A 25195-nucleotide genomic window follows, 5' to 3' on the forward strand; every position below is an offset into this window, starting at 1 on the left:
TTGACAGCTCTTTGGTCTTGGCCATAGTGGAGTTTGGAGTGTGACTGTTTGAGGTTGTGGACAGGTGTCTTTTATACTGATAACAAGTTCAAACAGGTGCCATTAATTACAGGTAACGAGTGGAGGACAGACAAGCCTCTTAAAGAAGAAGTTACAGGTCTGTGAGAGACAGAAATCTTGCTTGTTTGTAGGTGACCAAATACGTATTTTCCACCATAATTTGCAAATAAATTCATAACAAATCCTACAATGTGATTTTCAGGATTTTTTTTCTCAATTTGTCTGTCATAGTTGACCTGTACCTATGATGAAAATTACAGGCCTCTCATCTTTTTAAGTGGGAGAACTTGCACAATTGGTGGCTTACTAAATACTTTCCCCCCCCCCCTGTACTTCCCTTGTCAACTCATTATCTTAAATCGCCTACTTTCAGAAAAGGTAGGCCTAGGTTTTTTTTTTAAATACGTTTTAAGGAAAGGAGAAATGTTTGCTAGTGTCTGGACTACATCTCTTTAATAAGAATCAAACGCGTCAGTCATGATTTAATCTTGTAAAAAGGCCTATTTTCAGTAGCTTAGGTTATTTCTCTCATAAGGCGTCCTCTCTGAACATATGCCAATGGCACTGCCATCGAATGATGGAAAATTTGAATAAAAAACATTTGACTTTGTGTGAATGGACTTGTGTGTACATTTGATTATTTGCAGAAAGCCAACAGACAAGGAAGGCATACATCTTTATTTTGACTCTGTTAATGTTGTCAATACGAAAATGCGATAGATCCTTTCCAACCTGGAGTTTCTTAACTTGTAGATTAATATTTATAAGTAATAACCTGAATAATAATGAAATGCCACTGCGCCACTAAGGCACTGCATCGCAGCGCTAGCTGTGCCACTAGAGCTCCTGGTTCGAATCCAGGCTCTGCTGTAGCTGGCCGCAACCGGGAGACCAATGGGGCGGCGCACAATTGGCCCAGCGTCGTCCAGGGGAGGGAATGGCCGGCAGGGAGGTAGCTCAGTTGGTAGAGCATGGCGTTTGCAACGCCAGGGTTGTGGGTTCGATTCCCATGGGGTATGAAAATAAAAAAGAATAATGTATGCACTAACTGTAAGTCGCTCTGGATAAGAGCATCTGCTAAATGACGTAAATGTAAAAGTAATAATAAAGTGTAATGACTTGTTTCAAATTGGTTTTAAGCATGTAAACAAGTGTACAAACAGAATTGTGACGTCCCCTTCTTCCACAGGGCCTTACAGGACTAAGACAACAGTATCATATTTAAAACAAAATGGACGCCTACCAAACATACATGAAAAGGAGAAACCAGGAAATGCGATGCAATGGTGAAATTGAACGTTTCGTTTTGAGTCTGATCGCCTACGCGTTAAGTTGTGTCAATACAAAAATGTGAATCCTCTCCAATCTGACATTTCTTAAATTTGTTTACTAGACTAATATTTAGAGGTAATAATAACTTGAATAATAATACTAAGAATGAAATACTACTGATAACAACATAGCGTACGCTAATAGAGAACTCAACTAATAAAGCCTAATATCGCGCGAGCCACTTTAGCGTTTCAATGCATGAACAGGAACACCGGTCAGCGGTTGTTGCGCATGCAAAATTACTTGTAGCTCAATGACTGTCACAGTTACATGCTTAGTTCGACACTGACGGAGAGGATGCATCAGTTGTCACAGAAGATTAGGTATTTTCAGAAGGTAGAAAGAAAGTATTATGAGCAAAATAAAATATGAAATCAGCAATTCGTAACGTTTGAATTGATTTTCTGACCGATACGTGCTACATTAGGATCGGTTTTGGGTCCGGGGACCGACGCAATCATATCTTAAACATTCAAAAATCGGGGACAGATGCGTATCAGTGAATCGTTCCATCCCTATTAAATTGTCCATTCTGAACTAAAAGTGACAGTGAATTGACCTCAAGGCTGAGTGGGACAGCTACATGTCACTTTCCACAGTGTCTCTTTACAGTGCTTCTAGAGTCATGGGGAGATTCTCAATTCTATACTCCTCTCCTCTGACCTTCTCCAATGGGTTTTGAGAAGGAGCTGAGGAGAGGACGCGAGGAGTATGCAATTGAGAATCTCCCATGGTCTTGTACTTATTGTGATCGAGATGTACACTGCTCAAAAAATGTAAAGGGAACACTTAAACAACACAATGTAACTCCAAGTCAATCACACCTCTGTGAAATCAAACTGTCCACTTAGGAAGCAACACTGATTGACAATACATTTCACATACTGTTGTGCAAATGGAATAGACAGGTGGAAATTATAGGCAATTAGCAAGACACCCCCAATAAAGGAGTGGTTCTGCAGGTGGTGACCACAGACCACTTCTCAGTTCCTATGCTTCCTGGCTGATGTTTTGGTCACTTTTGAATGCTGGCGGTGCTTTCACTCTAGTGGTAGCATGAGACGGAGTCTACAATCCACACAAGTGGCTCAGGTAGTGCAGCTCATCCAGGATGGCACATCAATGCGAGCTGTGGCAAGAAGGTTTGCTGTGTCTGTCAGCGTAGTGTCCAGAGCATGGAGGCGCTACCAGGAGACAGGCCAGTACATCAGGAGACGTGGAGGAGGCCGTAGGAGGGCAACAACCCAGCAGCAGGACCGCTACCTCCGCCTTTGTGCAAGGAGGAGCAGGAGGAGCACTGCCAGAGCCCTGCAAAATGACCTCCAGCAGGCCACAAATGTGCATGTGTCTGCTCACACGGTCAGAAACAGACTCCATGAGGGTGGTATGAGGGCCCGACGTCCACAGGTGGGGGTTGTGCTTACAGCCCAACACCGTGCAGGACGTTTGGCATTTGCCAGAGAACACCAAGATTGGCAAATTCGCCACTGGCGCCCTGTGCTCTTCACAGGTGAAAGCAGGTTCACACTGAGCACATGTGACAGAGTCTGGAGACGCCGTGGAGAACGTTCTGCTGCCTGCAACATCCTCCAGCATGACCAGTTTGGCGGTGGGTCAGTCATGGTGTGGGGTGGCATTTCTTTGGGAGGCCGCACAGCCCTCCATGTGCTCGCCAGAGGTAGCCTGACTGCCATTAGGTACCGAGATGAGATCCTCAGACCCCTTGTGAGACCATATGCTGGTGCGGTTGGCCCTGGGTTCCTCCTAATGCAAGACAATGCTAGACCTCATGTGGCTGGAGTGTGTCAGCAGTTCCTGCAAGAGGAAGGCATTGATGCCTTCCTCTTGCCGGAGTTGCAGCTGACGGGAGAGGACGTGTTTTTCTCTGGCTGGAGGTAAGTAGGTAAGTAGGTAAGTAGGGGTAAGCTACATGTAGTGTTGAGTAAAGCTTAACCATGTATTAGATCGTAGGTAGGTAGTTAGCTGTAGTTAGGTATTGTATTTATTGTAGGTTAGTATTATTGTTGTTATTGTAGCTTTCCGTGGGTAATTTGTGGGTTAGTTTCGAGGCATGAGGCTAGCTAGCTAGCGGGTAGCTATTGGTAACGATTAGCAACGCTGGAGAGCTGGTTCCAACGGTAATGTACTCCTACCCAACGTTTAACTTTTGCTTAACCATGTATTAGATCGTAGGTAGGTAGCTAGCTGTAGTTAGGTATTGAATTTATTGTAGGTTAGTATTGTGGTTGTAGTAGCTTTCCATAGGTAATTGTGGACTAGTATCGAGGCACGAGGCTAGCTAGCTAGCGGGTAGCTATTGGTAACGATTAGCAACGCTGGAGAGCTGGTTCCAACGTTTAATTATTATTATTATTATTATTATTTTTTTTTTTTGCTGCGTTGTGAAGGGAACTCGACACGGACTTGAATTGTCTGTTTGGTGTGCTGACACACTCTTGGCAGTTTGTTGTGGCCAGGTGTTGATGCTAAGTTGTGTGTTAATGGATGCTAGCTTGCAGGTTGGCTACGGCGTCATAGCTAGGCTTCGTGGGTTGTTGTGGGTAGTTACTGTGTCTTGGCAGTGTCCTCGGCCGTGCCAGCTGTAGCACGAAGCTAGCTAGCTAGCCGTTCTTCAAACAGAGTCGACACAGTGGCCATTGCTAGCTACCCAACATGACCATTTGGCTGTACTGTAGTAGCTAACCACAATTTACTTGTCCTAGCTAGCCAACGTCTAATCATTGCTGCGTCATATAAGGAACTTGACACAGACACGAATGATCTGTTTAGTGTGATATCACAATATTGGTGGTTTGTTGTGACCAAGTGTTGGCGCTAAACGGTGTGTTATTGTTATTGGATGCTAGTCTGCTAGTTGGCTATGGAGTCATAGTAGGCTAGCTGAACAAAGTGGGTTGAGTCTACTCCTTTAAACATTGAACCGCTGTGGTTCACAACAATTCTGATTTCCAAAGGCGGAAGTTGGGAGAGTTTTTGTTCGGGTGGTTCAGTGAAACAATTTTAGTTTCCGAGCTAGAAGATTTGGTGAGGGAGGCCCTGCTCTCTCCACTCCCAGATGCTTAGCCCATTTCATTCCGATCTCCTCTGCATTTTTGTAGCCATTTGCTACAGCCTGTCAACTATGCCTCTGCCTATCCCTGTTCTCTCCTCTCTGCACAGGCTACACAAACGCACCACACCGCGTGGCTGCTGCCTCTCCAATTTGGTGGTCCCTGCACGCACCACCCACGTGGAGTTCCAGGTCGCAGGCAGCCTCTGGAACTGCCGTTCTGCTGCCAACAAAGCTGACTTCATCCCAGCCTATGCCAACCTCCAGTCCCTCGACTTCCTGGCGCTGACGGAAACATGGATCACCACTGAAAACACCGCTACTCCTACTGCTCTCTCCTCGTCTGACCATGTGTTCTCGCATACCCCGAGAGCATCTGGTCAGAGGGGTGGTGGTACAGGAATCCTCATCTCTCCCAAGTGGACATTCTCAATTTTTCCCCTAACCCATCTGTCTATCTCCTCATTTGAATTCCATGCTGTCACAGTCACTAGCCCATTTAAGCTTAATATCCTTGTCATCTATCGCCCTCCAGGTTCCCTTGGAGAGTTCATCAATGAGCTTGACGCCTTGATAAGTTCCTTCCCTGAGGATGGCTCACCCCTCACAGTTTTGGGGGATTTCAACCTCCCTATGTCCACATTTGACTCATTTCTCTCTGCCTCCTTCTTTCCACTCCTCTCCTCTTTTGACCTCACCCTCTCACCGTCCCCCCCTACTCACAAGGCAGGCAATACGCTTGACCTCATCTTCACTAGATGCTGCTCCTCTACTAATCTCACTGCAACTCCCCTCCAAGTCTCCGACCACTACTTTGTTTCCTTTTCTCTCTCACTCTCCTCCCACACTACTCACTCTGCCCCTACACAGATGGTAATGCGCCGCCGCAACCTTCGCTCTCTCTCTCCCACTACTCTCTCCTCTTCCATCCTATCATCTCTTCCCTCTGCTCAATCCTTCTCCCTCCAATCTCCTGATTCTGCCTCCTCAACCCTCCTCTCCTCCCTTTCTGCATCCTTTGACTCTCTGTGTCCCCTATCCTCACGGCCGGCTCGGTCCTCCCCTCCAGCTCCGTGGCTTGATGACTCATTGCGAGCTCACAGAACAGAGCTCCGGGCAGCGGAGCGGAAATGGAAGAAAACTAAATTCCCTGCCGACCTGGCATCTTTTCACTCCCTCCTCTCTACATTTTCTTCATCTGTTTCTGCTGCTAAGGCCACCTTCTACCACTCTAAATTCCAAGCATCTGCCTCTAACCCTAGGAAGCTCTTTGCCACATTTTCCTCCCTCCTGAATCCTCCCCCCCCCCTCCCCCCCTCCTCTCTCTCTGTGGATGACTTCGTCAACCACTTTGAAAAGAAGGTTGACGACATCCGATCCTTGTTTGTTAAGCCTAATGACACTGCTGGTCCTGCTCACACTGCCCTACCCTATGCTTTGACTTCTTTCTCCCCTCTCTCTCCAGATAAGATCCTGCGACTTGTGACTGCAGGCCGCCCAACAACCTGCCCGCTTGACCCCATCCCCTCCTCCCTTCTCCAGACCATCTCCGGTGACCTTCTCCCCTACCTCACCTCGCTGATCAACTCATCCTTGACCGCTGGCCATGTCCCTTCCGTCTTCAAGAGAGCGAGAGTTACTCCCCTTCTCAAAAAACCAACACTCGACCCCACTGATGTCAACAACTACAGACCAGTATCCCTTCTTTCTTTTCTTTCCAAAACTATTGAGCGTGCCGTCTTTAGCCAACTCTCTTGCTATCTCTCTCAGAATGACCTTCTTGATCCAAACCAATCAGGTTTCAGGACTGGTCATTCAACTGAGACTGCTCTTCTCTGTGTCACAGAGACTCTCCGCACTGCTAAAGCTAACTCTCTCTCCTCTGCTCTTGTCCTTCTAGATCTGTCTGCTGCCTTTGATACTGTGAACCATCAGATCCTCCTCTCCACCCTCTCCGAAATGGGCATCTCCGGCGCGGCTCACTCCTGGATTGCGTCCTACCTGACCGGTCGCTCCTACCAAGTGGCGTGGCGGGAAGCTGTCTCCGCACCACGTGCTCTCACCACTGGTGTCCCCCAGGGATCGGTTTTGGGCCCTCTCCTTTTCTCCCTATACACCAAGTCACTTGGCTCTGTCATATCCTCACATGGCCTTTCCTATCATTGCTACGCTGACGATACACAACTAATCTTCTCCTTTCCCCCTTCTGATCACCAGGTGGCGAATCGCATCTCTGCATGTCTGGCAGACATATCAGTATGGATGACGGATCACCACCTCAAGCTGAACCCTGGCAAGACGGAGCTGCTCTTCCTCCCCGGGAAGGACTGCCCGTTCCATGATCTCGCCATCACGGTAGACAACTCCGCTGTGTCCTCCTCCCAGAGTGCGAAGAGCCTAGGCGTGACCCTGGACAACACCCTGTCGTTCTCCGCCAACATCAAGGCGGTGACCCGCTCCTGCAGGTTCATGCTCTACAACATTCGGAGAGTGCGACCCTGCCTTACACAGGAAGCGGCGCAGGTCCTGGTCCAGGCACTTGTCATCTCCCGTCTGGACTACTGCAACTCGCTGTTGGCTGGGCTCCCTGCCTGTGCCATTAAACCCCTACAACTCATCCAGAATGCCGCAGCCCGTCTGGTGTTCAACCTTCCCAAGTTCTCTCACGTCACCCCCCTCCTCCGCACACTCCACTGGCTTCCAATTGAAGCTCGCATCCGCTACAAGACCATGGTGCTTGCCTTTGGAGCAGTGAGGGGAACGGCACCCCTGTACCTTCAGGCTCTGATCAGTCCCTACACCCAAACGAGGACATTGCGTTCATCCACCTCTGGCCTGCTGGCTCCCCTTCCTCTGCGGAAGCACAGCTCCCCCTCAGCCCAGTCAAAACTGTTCGCTGCTCTGGCACCCCAATGGTGGAACAAGCTCCCTCACGACGCCAGGACAGCGGAGTCACTCACCACCTTCCGGAGACATTTGAAACCCCACCTCTTTAAGGAATACCTGGGATAGGCTAAAGTATTCCTTCTAACCCCCCCCCCCCCCCCCCCCCCCCAAATTGTAAAGTGGTTATCCCACTGGCTATAGGGTGAACGCACCAATTTGTGAGTCGCTCTGGCTAAGAGCGTCTGCTAAATGACGTTAATGTGCCCTTGAGCAAGGCACTTAACCCTAATTGCTCCTGTAAGTCGCTCTGGTTAAGAGCGTCTGCTAAATGACTAAAATGTAAATGTAAATGTAAATGTAATGCTATGGACTGGCCTGCCCGTTCCCCAGACCTGAATCCAATTGAGCACATCATGTCTCGCTCCATCCACCAACGCCACACCACAGACTGTCCAGGAGTTGGCGGATGCTTTAGTCCAGGTCTGGGAGGAGATCCCTCATGAGACCATCCGCCACCTCATCAGGAGCATGCCCAGGCGTTGTAGGGAGGTCATACAGGCACGTGGAGGCCACACACACTACTGAGCCTCATTTTGACTTGTTTTAAGGACATTACATCAAAGTTGGATCAGCCTGTAGTGTGGTTTTCCACTTTAATTTTGAGGGTGACTCCAAATCCAGACCTCCATGGGTTGATACATTTGATTTCCATTGATAATTTGTGTGATTTTGTTGTCAGCACATTCAACTATGTAAAGAAAAAAGTATTTAATAAGATTATTTCATTCAGATCCAGGATGTGTTGTTGAAGTGTTCCCTTAATTTTTTTGAGCAGTGTAGTTGTCCCTGATTGCACTGACTTTGCTCACAGCTGCTTGTTTGAAGAAGTGTACTTACTGTGATCAAGATGTGGGTTGTCACACTGGCTATCCTAAGTTGAATGCACCAATTTGTAAGTCGCTCTGGATAAGAGCGTCTGCTAAATGACTTAAATGTAAATGTCTTGACATGTTAGTTAATTGTACAGAAGGCTGGCTAAGTAACAGGCAGGTGAGGATACATGCATGTCCTTATAGCTGACATCTGACTAGGCTGCCGAGTGGACATGGACGCTAAATTAAGTTATTGACAAGCCATTCTTTCCATGGAGCATTTCATTGCCACAAACATGTTTACAGTGACTAGTGACCACATTTACAGTGATCACAACCTCAATCTCATGAAGCCTTCATGCACTTAAAATGCATTGGACAGTTTACAAAAGTTGATCGACTCATTGAGCCCGACTCTTCCCAGTTTAGAAGCAGTACCATGACAACAGATCTCACCCTGCCGTAACCAAGAGGACCGCGTTAGTCAACGGATCTTTAATATGCTCTCCTCACTTGCCAAATGATATGGCACTTTCACCGAGAGCTAGTTTCAAAAATACATGTTTGAACCAGACAGAGTAGTGACAGATTTTCACTCCCCTACTCTGAACCACAGATCACGCAGAACTAATTCGCTGCAAGGGCGACTTGTTGGTGGAAAGACAAGAAAATCATCCAGGCCTCCCGCGTGGCGCAGTGCTCGAGGCGTCACTACAGACCCAGGTTCGATCCCAGGCTGTGTCGTGACCGGGAGTCCCATAGGGCGGCGCACAATTGGCCCGGCGTCGTCCGGGTTAGGGGAGGGTTTGGCCAGCGCGTGGAGAAATTAACTACTCTGACTGCATCCCAAACCTGTGCTCAACAAGTCATATATAAACTCAGCCTATTAGTTAATGTGCATTGTGTGAAAATACAACCTGTTACCATGGAAAACCTCCCCCAAGAGGCTATCGTGTAATAACATGTGTTGAGATCAACTGAGTGTTGGAAAAATGTGTAAACTACTCATGCATGCTAAGTCAGTGATTTTTCTGTCATTGTAATTCTCGGGCAGACCACCTAAGGCCAAACAGTGTAAAACACTTTCAGTAAAATATTAAACCATTAAAACCAGATATAAAGTACGTAGAAAAGATAATGGAGCTATATATTTTTTTGTAATATAATCTGAGAACTAACAATCACCCAAATAAAACGCTAGACAGTCTTAGAGAATTTAAAATAAAAAATAAAAAAATGAATTTAGCACTATCAATTTTGTAATTATGTTTGTGCAAAACACAGCATTAGCCATGTCAAAATGCATAGAATTGCTGGAAACTAGCTTTAAATCTGCAACATTTTCTCTTAGCTGCATTGCAAAAAATGGGTGGAATTGCAGGAAGTTATCTTTAAAAATGAAAAACCTCTACACCGCCAAGATAGGGGCATCAAACATGCCTGTAAGTAACCACAAACTTTGCAAAGATAATTCGACAGATTTAAGGCATCATAACGTAGAAGATGAAGATAACGGAGACTTTCTGGGTAACTAAATAGACCTTGTTCTCATTTGCAGTTGATAACTTGTGTTACAGGTTTTTCCACTTATATATTTCAAAGGTTTCACATTAGCACGTTAGGCGTCACCTCGTTAGTCAGGCGTTACACCTGTGCTGGCTTATCCATCTCATTAGTCAGAAGGCGTTTCACCTGTGCTGCCCCAGGTGATATTTTAGAGCGGCTAGACCAGTGTTCCAGTGAAATGTGGAGGGTCAACACCTTTAGTTGGCGCTCCCTATTTGAGTTTCTAGACACACCACATTTAACTGATCATCTCTGCTTTCATTTTGCTCCACTGTGTTGGTTTGCTTCCTGTCTTTCAGTTTGGTTTAGTTTTTCTTTCTTAGTGGGCAGATTTAGTGGGTCTCATGGTTGGTGTCTTTTAGGTCCCAGTTGTTGTTGCTAGTCAACTTTCAGTGGACCCCCCCCATGAGTGTCTTTCAGAACCCCTCCTAAAAACCCACCTGTTACATTTTGGTTGTTGTCAGGGACTCTTGTTAGTTCTTCTGTTTGAGCGAACTTTTTTGGTTTTCTAGCTGGGGAAAGTAACACTTGCCTGACGACTTAAACTGAATTAGTCCGCTGCTCTATCGTTAGCTACATACTTCATTGCAGAGAATAATTTCGATAAACTCCCATATCTACTGGGTGAAATACCACAGTGTGCCATCACAGCAGCAATATGTGACCTGTTGCCACAAGAAAAGGGCAACCAGTGAAGAACAAACACCATTGTAAATACAACCCATATTTATGTTTATTTATTTTCCCTTTTGTACTTTTAACTATTTGCACATTGTTACAACACTATAGACAATGACATTTGAAATTTATTTTCTTTTGGAACTTGAGAGAGTTTAATGTTTACTGTTAATTTTTATTTCACTTTTGTTTATAATCTACTTCACTTGCTTTGGCAATGTTAACATGTGTTTCCCATGCCAATAAAGCCCTTAAACTGAAATTGAATTGAGAGCGCTGCATCTTACCAGCAGCATTCTTTATAACAGGACAAATGAGACAATCCACCCATTCATTACCATTTACAGTATGCTAATAATGTAGTGTCTTCAGAAAGTATTCACACCCCTTGACTTTTTCCACATTTTATTGTGTTACAGTCCTAAACACAATACCCCATAATGTCAAAGTGTAATTATGTGTTTAGAAATATTTAGAAAATTACAAATTAAAAAGCTGAAATGTCAAGTCAATAAGTATTCAACCCCTTTGTTATGGCAAGCCTGAATAGGTTCTGGAGTAAGAATGTGCTTAAGTCACAGTAACCCTGGATTGTAAACTATCATGGTCAAAACATATTGATACAACAGCAGCTAAAGAGGGACAACTGGCTCAGAACAGGGCAGCACGGCTGGCCCTCGGATGTACAGAGAGCAAGTATTAATAATATGCATGTCAATCTCTCCTGGCTCAAAGTGGAGATTGACTTAATCACTACTTGTATTTGTGAGGGGTATTGACATGTTGAAAGCACCGAGCTGTCTGTTTGAACTACTAGCACACAGCTCAGACACCCATGCATACCCCACCAGAGGTCTCTTCACAGTCCCCAAGTCCAGAACAGACTATGGGAGGAGCACAGTACTACATAGAGCCATGACTACATAGAACTCGATTCCACATCATGTAACTGATGCAAGCAGTAGAATCAGATAAAAAAAAAAATACACCTTATGGAACAGCGGGGACTGTGAAGAGACACACACACGCACAGACACACACATAGATGTTGTATTGTAGATATGTGGTAGTAGAGTAGGGGCTGAGGTCACACAGTGTGTTGTGAAATATGTTATGAATGTATTGTGATGTTTTTAAAAATTGTCTAACTAACTTAATTTTGCTGGACACCAGGAAGAGTAGCTGCTGCCTTGGCAGGAACTAAATGGGGATCCATAATAAACCCCAGGAAGAGTAGCTGCTGCCTTGGCAGGAACTAATGGGGATCCATAATAAACCCCAGGAAGAGTTGCTGCTGCCTTGGCAGGAACTAATGGGGATCCATAATAAACCCCAGGAAGAGTAGCTGCTGCCTTGGCAGGAACTAATGGGGATCCATAATAAACCCCAGGAAGAGTAGCTGCTGCCTTGGCAGGAACTAAATGGGGATCCATAATAAACCCCAGGAAGAGTAGCTGCTGCCTTGGCAGGAACTAATGGGGATCCATTATAAATACAAATAATACAAGTTGCATGGACTGTGTGCAATAATAGTGTTTAACATGGGCTTGTAAGTAAGCATGTCATGGTCTACACCTGTTGTATTCGGCGCATGTGACAAATACAATTTCATTTAAATTTTTGAATAACTACCTCATCTATGTACCCCTCACATACAATTATCTGTAAGGTTCCTCAGTCGAGCAGTGAATTTCAAACACAGATTCAACCACTAAGACCGGGGAGGTTTTCCAATGCCTCACAAAGAAGGACACCTATTGGTAGATGGGTAAAACAAAAAGCAGACATTGAATATCCCATTGATCATGGTGAAGTTACTAGGTGAAAACTGAGTATAAGAAATTAACCTTTTGTCCTGAACACAAAGTGTAATGTTTAGGGCAAATCCAACACATCACTGAGTACCACTCTTCATATTTTCAAGCATGGTGGTGGCTGCATCATGTTATGGGTATGCTTGTCGTCGGCAAGGACTAGAGAGTTGTTTTAGGAGAGAAGGAAAAGGAATAGAGCTAAACACAGGCTAAGTCCTAGAAGAAAACCTGGTTCAGTCTGTTTCCACCAGACACTGGGAGACGAATTCACCTTTCAGAATGACAACCTAAAATGCAAGGACAAATCTACACTGGAGCTTCTTACCAAGATGACATTGAATGTTCCTGAGTGGCCTAGTTACAGTTTTGACTTAAAAATCAGCTTGAAAATCTACGGCAAGACTTGATAATGGTTGTCTAGCAATGATCAACCAACTTCACAGAGCTTGAAGAACTAAAAAAAATAAAAAATAAATTGGCTAATATTGTACAATCCAGGTGAGCAAAGCTCTTAGAGACTCACAGAGAAATACTCACTGCTGTAGTCGCTGCCAAAGGTGATTGTAACATGTATTGACTCAGGGGTTTCAATACTTAATCAAAATATATTTGTGTTTTATTTTCAATTAATACAACAACAACAAAAAGTTTGTAGAATGTTGACACAAAAAAAAAGAAGACAATTAAATCTATTTTAAAATCGCACTTTGTAACAACAAAATGTGGGAAAAAAGTAGAAGGGTGTGAATCCTTTCTGAAGGCACTGTCCACAGTGCACTACTTTTGAACAGAGCCCTATTGGCTATTGATACATGTCCTCCGGTCAAAAGTAGTGCACTACATTAGAGGATAGGGTGCCATTTCATTTGGGGCGCACGACAGACCTCATTACACTAACTAATACAGGTGATACTGACAACCAGAAATGTCTGGTCTTGTTGTTGACTGGGGGGAAAAAAAGTGCAGAGGAGACTAGAACCTTCCCTCGAATGTAAACGTTGGCTGTTTGACATGTAAACACAGAGTTTCCGTTAGCCGTAATAGCCGGCTTTTGGCCGATAAATAAAATCCCCCCCCCCCCAAAAAAATTATACCATTACAAAGTAATGTTTTAGCCTATTAGTTGATGGAAATAGCAGTCTATTGAAATACATTTGATCGGTCATGTTTATCGGTCTATAGCCTTGTTCATGTTATGTTTTAATGTCATTTTCATAATTTAGTAGAATTAAGATATTGAGGAGCTGTAGCAGATAAAACTATAACGTGCACGAAGCAGAGGAGTTTCAGGCTATTGCCTCGCCTGTGGTGAGACGACAGAGTAAGGAATCAGTCAAGAAATTAGCTATTCTTTTAAAAAGGGAGTGTGTCAGCCGAGCGATCAGTTGAGGAAGAGCGATAGTAGGGCAATGGTGACTCGCTCACAGATGACTTCCTGTGACTAGATCTGCTTGTTATCTCTGTTCTGAGTAGTGACAGACCTCAGGAGGCAGAGAGCACTGTGGTGAGAGTAGAGGGAAAATTACAGAGTTCCTGCTCATCACGAGATACAGCCATTCTGTGCTCCATCGGTAGATCGCATTCGCAAGCCAAAAAAAAAAGTGGCATACAATGATAAGCGTTGAAAACAGCATGTTTTACAGCACATTTTATATGTCAAGGCAAGGCCAAATCAACAAAGAGCCTTTCTTTTTTGTTTGTCAAAGGATAGACAAAGAGTTTAAGCTAAATCACACAATACACATAACTTCCACCTACAGGCTAACCTTAGTGCACACTAGACCACATTCTCTGTTTGGAGGCTTCAAGGGAATCTCATGCTTTTCAATAAACAGCTGCTGCTGACTAACTGCAGGAGGATTAGCGGGGGTATGGAGATGAAGGGAGGGAGGGAGGGAGGAGGGAGTCTGAGGAAGACTCATTGTGTTAGTCCAGGACAGAGAGAGCAAAGTCACACCAGCAACGACCCGCTAACAGACACCACCAGGCTGCAAGAGGGACGGAACGGCAGGGTTTAGGAGGGGGGCCGTCTGGGGGCAGCCGGATAGAGGGGGGGGGGGGGGGCCGTATGGGGGCAGCCGGATAGAGGGGGGGGGGGGCATATGGGGGAAGTCGGATAGAGGAGGGGGGCCGTATGGGGGCAGACGGAGAGAGGAGGTCTATATGGGGGAAGTCGGATAGAGGAGGGGGGGGGGGCCGTATGGGGGCAGACGGAGAGAGGAAGTCTATATGGGGGAAGTCGGATAGAGGGGGGCCATACAGGGGCACCCGGATCAGACCACTTTTTGTCATTTTGACAATCACTAGATTAAATCATTATTAAAATGACAAAAAATTTAACTAAGAGTTAATTATATTTTAGTCTATATGACTAAGACCAGACAAAAAAATAATAATTAACACTGGTGTGTTAGTGATACGCTGGTTACATCTAACTAGTATTTCACAATGAAAAAATGTACATGAAAATGAGTCGTCTCTCGTTGAATGACAACCAAGACTTTATGCAAGAGTCCCTACTGTTGACCAATCACTGACGAAGGGGCATAGACTTAGGCTTGCCTCGAGAAAAAAACATTGTGTGCCCGAACAGCCGAAAAACCCTTACCGAATTCCAAAACATCAAAATGTTGTCATAATATATGCACAAACTCTCCCGAACTGTTTCGGCTGGGGAAAATGCGGACGCCTTAACAGCATACATTACTGTGCACAGCCAGCTGTTGTTTTTAAAAAAAAATTAGAAGTGGCAGAGCAGGTTAGGCGGTTCATCAGTGACTTGCTGCTTGGTGAGATCAGGACACCTGTATGGCTGAGGAAGCAGTCTATAGACTAGATGCTGACTCATCCAGATTTGGCCCAGTTAGTATTGGTGAGCTGGTGACGGGTCATTTTTGCAGGACTTGGACCTTTTCCATGTTACAGTCAACTGAAGACTAAGATGGCGGGGTGGGGCTTTGACTGTAGGGCCACGTTCAGTAGGCAAACTGCCTGCCCTCCAGGACATCTACAGCACTCTGTGTCACAGGAAGGCCAAGAAAATCATCAAAGACCTCAGCCACCCGAGCCACTGCCTGTTCACCCCGCTACCGTCGAGAAGGCGAGGTCAGTACTAAGCTGGGACCGAAAGACTGAAAAACTGCTTCTATCTCAAGGCCATCACACTTAAATAGTCCTCACTAGATGGTACCCTGACCTGAACTTTTGTCACTGTCACTAGCCATCTACCTTAGAGGCTGCTGCCCTATGCAAAAAGTCATGGAACACTGGTCCCTTTAATGTTTACATACTGTTTTACTCGGTATGTACAGCGTATTCGTATACAAGTATTCAGACACCTTCACTTTTTCCATATTTTGTTATGTTACAGCCTTATTCTAAAATTGATTAAATTGTCGTCGTCCCCCCCCCCCCCAATTTAAACACAATACCCCATAATGACAAAACAAAAAACAGGTTTAGAAATGTCTGCACATTTATTAGAAATAAAAATGAAACATCACATTTATATAAGAATTCAGACCCTTTACGCTGTACTTTGTTGAAGCACCTTTGGCAGCGATTACATCCTTGAGTCTTCTTGGGTATGACGCTACAAGCTTGGCACACCTGTATTTGGGGAGTTTCTCCCATTCTTCTCTGCAGATTCCTCTCAAGCTCGGTCAGGTTGGATGGGGAGCCAGCTCTGACTAGGCCACTCAAGGACATTCAGAGACCTGTCCCGAAGCCACTCCTGCGTTGTCTTGGCTGTGTGCATAGGGTTGTCAGCCCAGTACGAGGTGCTCTTCATCAAGGATCTCTCTGTACTTTGCTCCGTTCATCTTTCCCCTCCATCCTGACGTCTCCCAATCCCTGCCGCTGAAAAACATCCCCATAGCATGATACTGCCACCAACATGCTTCAGCGTAGGGATGTTATTGGCCAGGTTCTCCCATCTCCACAGAGGAACTCTAGAGCTCTGTCAGAGTCCGGGCCCATCTCCCCCGATTGCTCAGTTTGGCCGGGGTCGGCCAGCTCTAGGAAGAGTCTTGGTGGTTCCAAACTTCTTCCATTTAAGAATGATGAAGGCCACTGTGTTCTTGAGGACCTTCAATGCTGCAGAAATGTTTTGATACCCTTCCACAGATCTGTGCCTCGACACAATCCTGTCTCGGAACTCTACGGACAATTCCTTCGACCTCATGGCTTGGTTTTTGCTCTGACATGCCCTGTCAACTGTGGGACCTTATATAGACAGGTGTGTGCCTTTCCAAATTATGTCCAATCAATTGAATTTACGACAGGTGGACTCCAATCAAGTTGTAGAAACATCTCAAGGATGATCAATGTTAACAGGATGCTCCTGAGCTCAATTTCGAGTCTCATAGCAAAGGGTCAGAATACTTATGTATATACGGATTCTGTTTTTTATTTTTAATACATTTGCACAATTTTCTAAAAACAAGTTTTCGCTTTGTCATTATGGGGTATTGTGTTGTGATTGATTTACATAAAACAAATTCTTCAACAATTTTAGAATAAGGCTGTAACGTAACAAAATGTGGAAAAAGTGAAGGGGTCTGAATACTTTCCGAATGCACTGTATATACTGTATTCTAGTCAAGGCAATCTTATTCAACTACATATACTATTCTATACTTCGTAGTATATACCGTCCATATTGTCTATACATCCCATTATATACACACGTACACTACCAGTCAAAAGCTTGGACACACCTACTCATTCCAGGGTTTATCTTTACATTTTACTATTTTCTACATTGTAGAATAATAGTGAAGACATCAAAACTATGAAATAACACATATGGAATCATGTAGTAACCCCCCCCAAAAAAAGTGTTAAACAAATTGAAACATATTTTATATTTGAGATTCTTCAAATAGCCACCCTTTGCCTTGATGACAGCTTTGCACACGCTTGGCATTCTCTCAACCAGCTGCATGAGGTAGTCACCTGGAATGCATTTCAATTAACAGGTGTGCCTTCTTAAAAAGTTAATTTGTGGAATTTCTTTCCTTCTTAATGTGTTTGAGCCAATCAGTTGTGTTGTGACAAGGTAGGGGGGTATACAGAAGTCCATATTATGGCAAGAACAGCTCAAATAACCAAAGAGAAACGACAGTCCATCATTACTTTAAGACATGAAGGTCAGTCAATGCAGAACATTTCAAGAACCATCAAGCGCTATGATGAAACTTGCTCTCATGAGGACGGCCACAGGAATGGAAGACCCAGAGTTACCTCTGCTGCAGAGGATAAGTTCATTAGAGTTAACAGCCTCAGAAATTGCAGCCCAAATAAATGCTTCACAGAGTTCAAGTAACAGACACACCTCAACATCAACTGTTCAGAGGAGACTGTGTGAATCAGGCCTTCATGATCTAATTGCTGCAAAGAAACCACTACTAAAGGACACCAATAAGAAGAAGAGACCCGCTTCGGCCAAGAAACACAAGCAATGGACATTAGACAGGTGGAAAGTTGTCCTTTGGTCTGGAGTCCAAATTTGATATTTTTGGTTCCAACCGCCGTGTCTTTGTGAGAAGCGGTGTGGGTGAACGGATGATCTCTGCATGTGTATTTCACAGCATAAAGCATGGAGAAGGAGGTGTTATGGTGTGGGGGTGCTTTGCTGGTGACACGGTCTGTGATTTATTTAGAATTCAAGGCACACTTAACCAGCATGGCTACCACAGCATTCTGCAGCGATACGCCATCCCATCTGGTTTGGGCTAGGTGGGACTATCATTTGTTTTTCAACAGGACAATGATCCAACACACCTCCAGGCTGTGTAAGGGCTATTTTACCAAGAAGGAGAGTGATTGAGTACTGCATCAGATTACCTGGCCTCCACAATACCCCGACCTCAACCCAATTGAGATGGTTTGGGATGAGTTGGACCGCAGAGTGAAGGAAAAGCAGCCAACAAGTGCTCAGCATATGTGGGAACTCCTTCAAGGCTGTTGGAAAAGCATTCCAGGTGAAGCTGGTTGAGAGAATGCCAAGAGTGTGCAAAGCTGTCATCAAGGCAAAGGGTGGCTACTTGAAGAATCTCAAATATAAAATATATTTTGATTTGTTTAACACTTTTGGTTACTACATGATTCCATATGTGTTATTTCATAGTTTTGGATGTCATCACTATTATTCTACAATGTAGAAAATAGTAAAAATAAAGAAACCCTTGAATTAGTAGGTGTGTCCAAACTTTTGACTGATACTTTACATACATACACACACACACACTCCGGCATTGCTAGTCCTAATATTTCTAAATTCCATTCTTTGACTTAAGATCCGTGTGTATTGTTAGATATTACTGCATTGTTGGAGCTAGGAACAAAAGTATTTCACTACCCGCAATAACATCTGCTAAATATTTGTATGTGACAAATACATTTTGATTTGTGCAATAGCCTACCGTTACATAAAAGACCCATACACACCTTCTGCTATGAGTTCTTCCACGGTGACTTGATACCGGCCCACGGCGAACACTTTCCCAAAGTAGTTGCTGACGATTCCGGAGCCCGATCCGGAGCCCCCTCCCAGCCCGCCGCTCTCCGACTTCGGCATACGGGAGAACTTCTTCATTCTGTGCTGTCGAGACTACTGACCTCCAAATACAGTCCTTTGGGCAACTTCAGTCGACAGCTGCCGACTTCAATGTAGGATTCCTGTCCCCCCCCCTTATCTACTTACGCCAAATGTTCTTCTCCTGCATACTCTTCGGAAGGACTTGACTTGCAGGTGAATGTCATGACACAGCGAGAGACGGCTAGATATCTTGCTAAGAACTCTCCCTCCGAGTTGACAACAAAATGTGCGTCTTTTGACGTTGAAGCGAGGTACGGTGACAGTAGCTCCACGCTGTTAGCTATAATCCAATGTAATATCAGCTAGCTAGTGTGTGGCTATCGGGCACGGATGCAGGCGTTGCTGCACCCAAACAGTCCACAGACAGTAGTAGGCAGACACTTCAACAACGAGCGCTAGAAGGCATGATAAAGCACAAACGAGCATTTAGCACGTTAACGGGTGTTGTGAGCAAGGTCTGCGGCTTGGATCTCGCTAGCTGGCGTCAAATCTTTCCAACTGCTCCTTTGTCAAACGACTGTCGAAGAAACACTTCCCTTCAACCCGCGACTTCTCCTGGGCACTTCCCGCTAGGCTTGGTGGTTGGCTAGCTCGCTAACTGGCTTCACTTGCTTCTATCAAAATAATCTGTCTACGACCTCATGTCAGCCGCCGCCGCCGCCACCACCGCCGTGCAATCCCACCGAATCTCCGCACGTTCTTTCATGACATTTCCCGTGCAACCCCCGGTGGTTCGATGTGTTTTATTGTTGCTGGCCTCGTGTCTTCTTCATTCCGGCCAAGCGCAGTCTCCGTAAACTTCCAACTCCCTCGTGACTCTCAGCAGCACAAATAAGTGGATGGTTTGTTTTGTTATTGCCCAATCAGACAGTTGACAACCTAAACCAATCAGACAGTTGACAACCTCAACCAATCAGACAGTTGACAACCTAAACCAATCAGACAGTTGACAACCTAACGCAGCTTTGGCCGTCCCTCCTATTGTTATGATTGGTGGAACGCAGAGCAGAGGCAGACAGTGCGCTTCGCTGACCGGGCGGTGTCAATGACAGTCTGTGCACGGTTGTCACTAGTTATCACAGCCACAAAGTCGAAATGGCCTATATCATAAACATTCATGAAAACATAACTGTGCTTTTTGGTATGAATTTAAGGTTAAGATTAGGTATAAGGTTAGCAGTGTGGTCAAAGTTAGGGTTAGGTTTAAAATCAGATGTTAAGAAGATAAATTGTAGAAATGGGCGGGGTTTAACCATAATTATGACTTTGTGTTTGTGGTAACTAGTGAAGTCCTCTGCACCATCTGACATTTCCTGTTTGGTTGAGGGAGAACCACACAAAACAGATTCAAAAGAAGTGAGAATGGTTTATGTGATTGATAATATTTCTTATCAAATAAATAACCTATATATTTTCAGTTTCATGGACACAGATTTTAAGCTGGACTAACTGAAATTGCATTTCTCAGACATGGTTTAAAATAGTCTCAGACTTGCCCTAAATCTAGATTTAAAAAGTCTGATTTCCAGAAGGACGACTAGAGTTAATCTAGATCTACAGAGAGGGAAAAAAGTATTTGATCCCCTGCTGATTTTGTACGTTTGCCCACTGACAAAGAAATTATCAGTCTATAATTTTACTGGTAGGTTTATTTGTACAGTGAGAGACAGAATAACAACAAAAAAATCCAGAAAAACGTATGTCAAAAATGTTATAAATTGATTTGCATTTTAATGAGGGAAATAAATATTTGACCCCCTCTCAATCAGAAAGATTTCTGGCTCCCAGGTGTCTTTTATACAGGTAACGAGCTGAGATTAGGAGCACACTCTTAAAGGGAGTGCTCCTAATCTCAGCTTGTTACCTGTATAAAAGAGACCTGTCCACAGAAGCAATCCATCAATCAGATTCCAAACTCTCCACCATGGCCAAGACCAAAGAGCTCTCCAAGGATGTCAGGGACAAGATTGTAGACCTACAGAAGGCTGGAATGGGCTACAAGACCATCGCCAAGCAGCTTGATGAGAAGGTGACAACAGTTGGTGCGATTATTTGCAAATGGAAGAAACACAAAATAACTGTCAATCTCCCTCAGCCTGGGGCTCCATGCAAGATCTCACCTCGTGGAGTTGCAATGATCATGAGAACGGTGAGGAATCAGCCCAGAACTACACGGGAGGATCTTGTCAATGATCTCAAGGCAGCTGGGACCATAGTCACCAAGAAAACAATTGGTAACACACTTCGCCATAAAGGAATGAAATCCTGCAGCGCCTGAAAGGTCCCCCTGCTCAAGAAAGCACATATACATGCCCGTCTGAAGTTTGCCAATGAACATCTGAATGATTCAGAGGAGAACTGGGTGAAAGTGTTGTGGTCAGATGAGACCAAAATGGAGCTCTCTGGCATCAACTCAACTCACCGTGTTTGGAGGAGGAGGAATGCTGCCTATGACCCCAAGAACACCATTCCCACCGTCAAACATGGAGGTGGAAACATTATGCTTTGGGGGTGTTTTTCTGCTAAGGGGACAGGACAACTTCACCGCATCAAAGGGACGATGGACGGGCCATGTACCGTCAAATCTTGGGTGAGAACCTCCTTCCCTCAGCCAGGGCATTGAAAATGGGTCGTGGATGGGTATTCCAGCATGACAATGACCCAAAACACACGGCCAAGGCAACAAAGGAGTGGCTCAAGAAGAAGCACATTAAGGTCCTGGAGTGGCCTAGCCAGTCTCCAGACCTTAATCCCATAGAAAATCTGTGGAGGGAGCTGAAGGTTCGAGTTGCCAAACGTCAGCCTCGAAACCTTAATGACTTGGAGAAGATCTGCAAAGAGGAGTGGGACAAAATCCCTCCTGAGATGTGTGCAAACCTGGTGGCCAACTACAAGAAACGTCTGACCTCTGTGATTGCCAACAAGGGTTTTGCCATCAAGTACTAAGTCATGTTTTGCAGAGGGGTCAAATACTTATTTCCCTCATTAAAATGCAAATCAATTTATAACATTTTTGACATGCGTTTTTCTGGATTTTTTTGTTGTTATTCTGTCTCTCACTGTTGAAATAAACCTACCATTAAAATTATAGACTGATCATTTCTTTGTCAGTGCGCAAATGTACAAAATCAGCAGGGGATCAAATACTTTTTTCCCTCACTGTAAGTGAAGGCTTAAATTAAACCTGGCCAGAGGCAGGTTTAACTTCAGATTAATGGATGTTGGCGCCCAGGTTGGCCTTGGCTATGGAGAAAAATTGATTACCTGGACTATTTCAGTAATGATCAAATAGCACCACCAAGACCAGAAAGGAGCAACCCCACCAAGACCAGACAGGAGCAACCCACTGAATGATTTCCCCCTTCTGATAACCAGGTGGCGAATCGCATCTCTGCATGTCTGGCAGACATATCAGTGTGGATGTCGGATAACCACCTCAAGCTGAACCTCGGCAAGACGGAGCTGCTCTTCCTCCCGGGGAAGGACTGCCCGCTCCATGATCTTGCCATCACGGTTGACAACTCTGTTGTGTCCTCCTCCCAGAGTGCAAAGAACCTTGGCGTGACCCTGGACAACACCCTGTCGTTCTCCGCTAACATCAAAGCGGTGACCCGATCCTGTAGGTTCATGCTCTACAACATTCGCAGAGTACGACCCTGCCTTACACAGGAAGCGGCACAGGTCCTAATCCAGGCACTTGTCATCTCCCGTCTGGATTACTGCAACTCGCTGTTGGCTGGGCTCCCTGCCTGTGCCATTAAACCCCTACAACTCATCCAGAACGCTGCAGCCCGTCTGGTGTTCAACCTTCCCAAGTTCTCTCACGTCACCCCGCTCCTCCGCACACTCCACTGGCTTCCAGTTGAAGCTCGCATCTGCTACAAGACAATGGTGCTTGCCTACGGAGCTTTGAGGGGAACGGCACCTCCTTACCTTCAGGCTCTGATCAGTCCCTACACCCAAATGAGGGCATTGCGTTCTTCCACCTCTGGCCTGTTGGTCCCCCTACCTCTGCGGAAGCACAGTTCCCGCTCAGCCCAGTCAAAACTGTTCGCTGCTCTGGCACCCCAATGGTGGAACAAGCTCCCTCACGACGCCAGGACAGCGGAGTCACTGACCACCTTCCGGAGACACATGAAACCCTACCTCTTTAAGGAATACCTGGGATAGTATAAACGTAATCCTTGTATGGTGTTAGTGAACCGACTGTATGCAGAATAGTCCACAATGTTTGCAATGCTATATGTGAACTGAAAGACAATTACATCAAGTTTCCTGATGCTGCTTCCCAAGCCAACTACAAGGTAGAGTTCTATGAATATGGGAACTTCCCTGGAGTCCTTGGCTGTATAGATGGATGTCATATTCCCATTAAGTGTCCCTCTACAGCAGATGCTGAGGAGTACAGGAATCTTAACTTGTTTTAAATACATGTACAAAGTGTGTGTACTCACAATTTGCAGTTCTTCAACATTGTTGCACGTTGGAAAGGTACGACTCGTGAATCGAGGATTTTCCAAAACTCTTCTTTGTGTGCTCAGCTTGAAGGAGGACAACATAGTGGAATCATACTTGGTGACAGTGGGTATGCACAGACCAACTTCTTGTTCACCTCCAATCTTCATGCAATAGGAGCTGAGCAACAATGGTACAACCAAGCTCATATCCACACCAGAGGTGTAGTGGAGTGCATGTTTGGTGTATGGAAGAGTCGTTTCCAGTGTCTCAGAAACACATTGCACTTTCAATCAAGAAGATGCTTGCATTGTCATAATTGCATCAGCAGTGCTTCACAATGACCTCAAACAGCATGTCTGCCCAGATCAATGACCTTAAACAGCATGACTGCCCTGATCAATGACCTCAAACAGCATGACTGCCCTGATCAATGACCTCAAACAGCATGACCGCCCTGATCAATGACCTCAAACAGCATGACTGCCCTGATCAATGACCTCAAACAGCATGACTGCCCTGATCAATGACCTCAAACAGCATGACTGCCCTGATCAATGACCTCAAACAGCATGACCGCCCTGATCAATGACCTCAAACAGCATGACTGCCCTGATCAATGACCTCAAACAGCATGACCGCCCTGATCAATGACCTCAAACAGCATGACTGCCAGAATCAATTACCTCAAACAGCATGACTGCCCAAATCAATGACCTCAAACAGCATGACTGCCCATATCCTCACAATGACCTCAAACAGCATGACTGCCCAAATCAATGACCTCAAACAGCATGACTGCCCAGAGCCTCACATTGAAGATGAGGATGGCCCAGATGTTCCCGTGGTTGAGGAAGACAATGACAGAAATGGACTAGCCTGCAGAGATGTTTGTAACACAGAAAGCAGGTGCAGTTAGTTTAATAATAACGAACATAGACCAATACAAGATAAGCATCTGACATGGCAACAAAAACAATACTACCTGATGACTGATAACAAATGAGTACCGTATAAAGGGTAAGTAATCAAGGGAGTACTGAAGTCCAGGTGTGACTGATGATGAGACGCAGGTGTGCGTAATGATGGTTGCCAGGTGTGAGTATAGGTGGGTTGCCATGACCGGGGGTTAGTAGACCGGCGACATCGAGCACCGGAGAGGGGGAGCGGGAGTGGGAGTAGACGTGATAATGAATTTGCTATGCAGCACTTCTCACAACAAAGGTAGCTCAAGTGATTGAAGCAAACAATAGCCATGGATTGGTAACAAAAACGTTTTTAATTCACAAATGGAAACATCGGGACCCCAAACTAGTGCTGGTTTGGAGACGAACATTGGTACTGCTGCTGCTTCCTGTTTCTTTCCTCCTCCTTCATAGACAACTCAACATGAAGGATTCACATATTCATATCTTGCTCTTCTTTTAAATACATTAGCTTTCGCTCATGAAATTCCATGGCCTGTTTCTCCAGCACGCTCAGCCTCTTTGTCCCCCGGCCCGGGTTGGGGACACAATCTTCCCTCCCCTGGCTGCTCCAGATGTAGCTGGCTGACCTTCATCCTGTTAAGACAAGTCCCCTCCAAGCTATGGTGATCATCTGCCTTTGATTGCTGCAGTAGAGAACATTATTTCTTCAAGAGTTGAGTTCATTACATAATTTTCATTATGGGAGCGCAGGAGGTGACTGACAACATTACTTATTCCCTGCAGTCCGGAGATGGCACATGTTGAATGAATGTGTCCTACCAAATGAGGATTGGAACAGTCCCCCATCTGAACTGTCGAAATGGTCATCATGGGGGATACCTTCCAGGGGTTGCTGGCTATCAATGATCCCGGTCAACAAGTCCTCCAGCTCA

The 25195-nt window shown here is 45.2% G+C and overlaps 1 protein-coding gene and 1 pseudogene across 2 annotated transcripts in view; one reads left to right on the plus strand and one right to left on the minus strand.

The window, feature by feature from the left end:
- Positions 1–18943, minus strand: part of LOC311125754 (BMP-2-inducible protein kinase-like) — a 66231-nt gene extending 47288 nt beyond the window's left edge. The window contains exon 1 of the mRNA XM_084199781.1: positions 18729–18943. Coding sequence (XP_084055907.1) covers positions 18729–18876 — 148 coding nt within the window. The 5' untranslated portion in view covers positions 18877–18943. The remainder of the gene's footprint in view (positions 1–18728) is intronic.
- Positions 18944–23075: 4132 nt separating this feature from the next.
- Positions 23076–23709, plus strand: LOC311125752 (putative nuclease HARBI1; annotated as a pseudogene). Its single transcript has one exon. The product of its transcript is annotated as a putative nuclease HARBI1 (transcript).
- Positions 23710–25195: the final 1486 nt, after the last annotated feature.

Source organism: Coregonus lavaretus, assembly GCF_964263955.1.
Source record: "Coregonus lavaretus genome assembly, contig: HAP1_SCAFFOLD_1244, whole genome shotgun sequence".
Taxonomy (NCBI): domain Eukaryota; kingdom Metazoa; phylum Chordata; class Actinopteri; order Salmoniformes; family Salmonidae; genus Coregonus; species Coregonus lavaretus.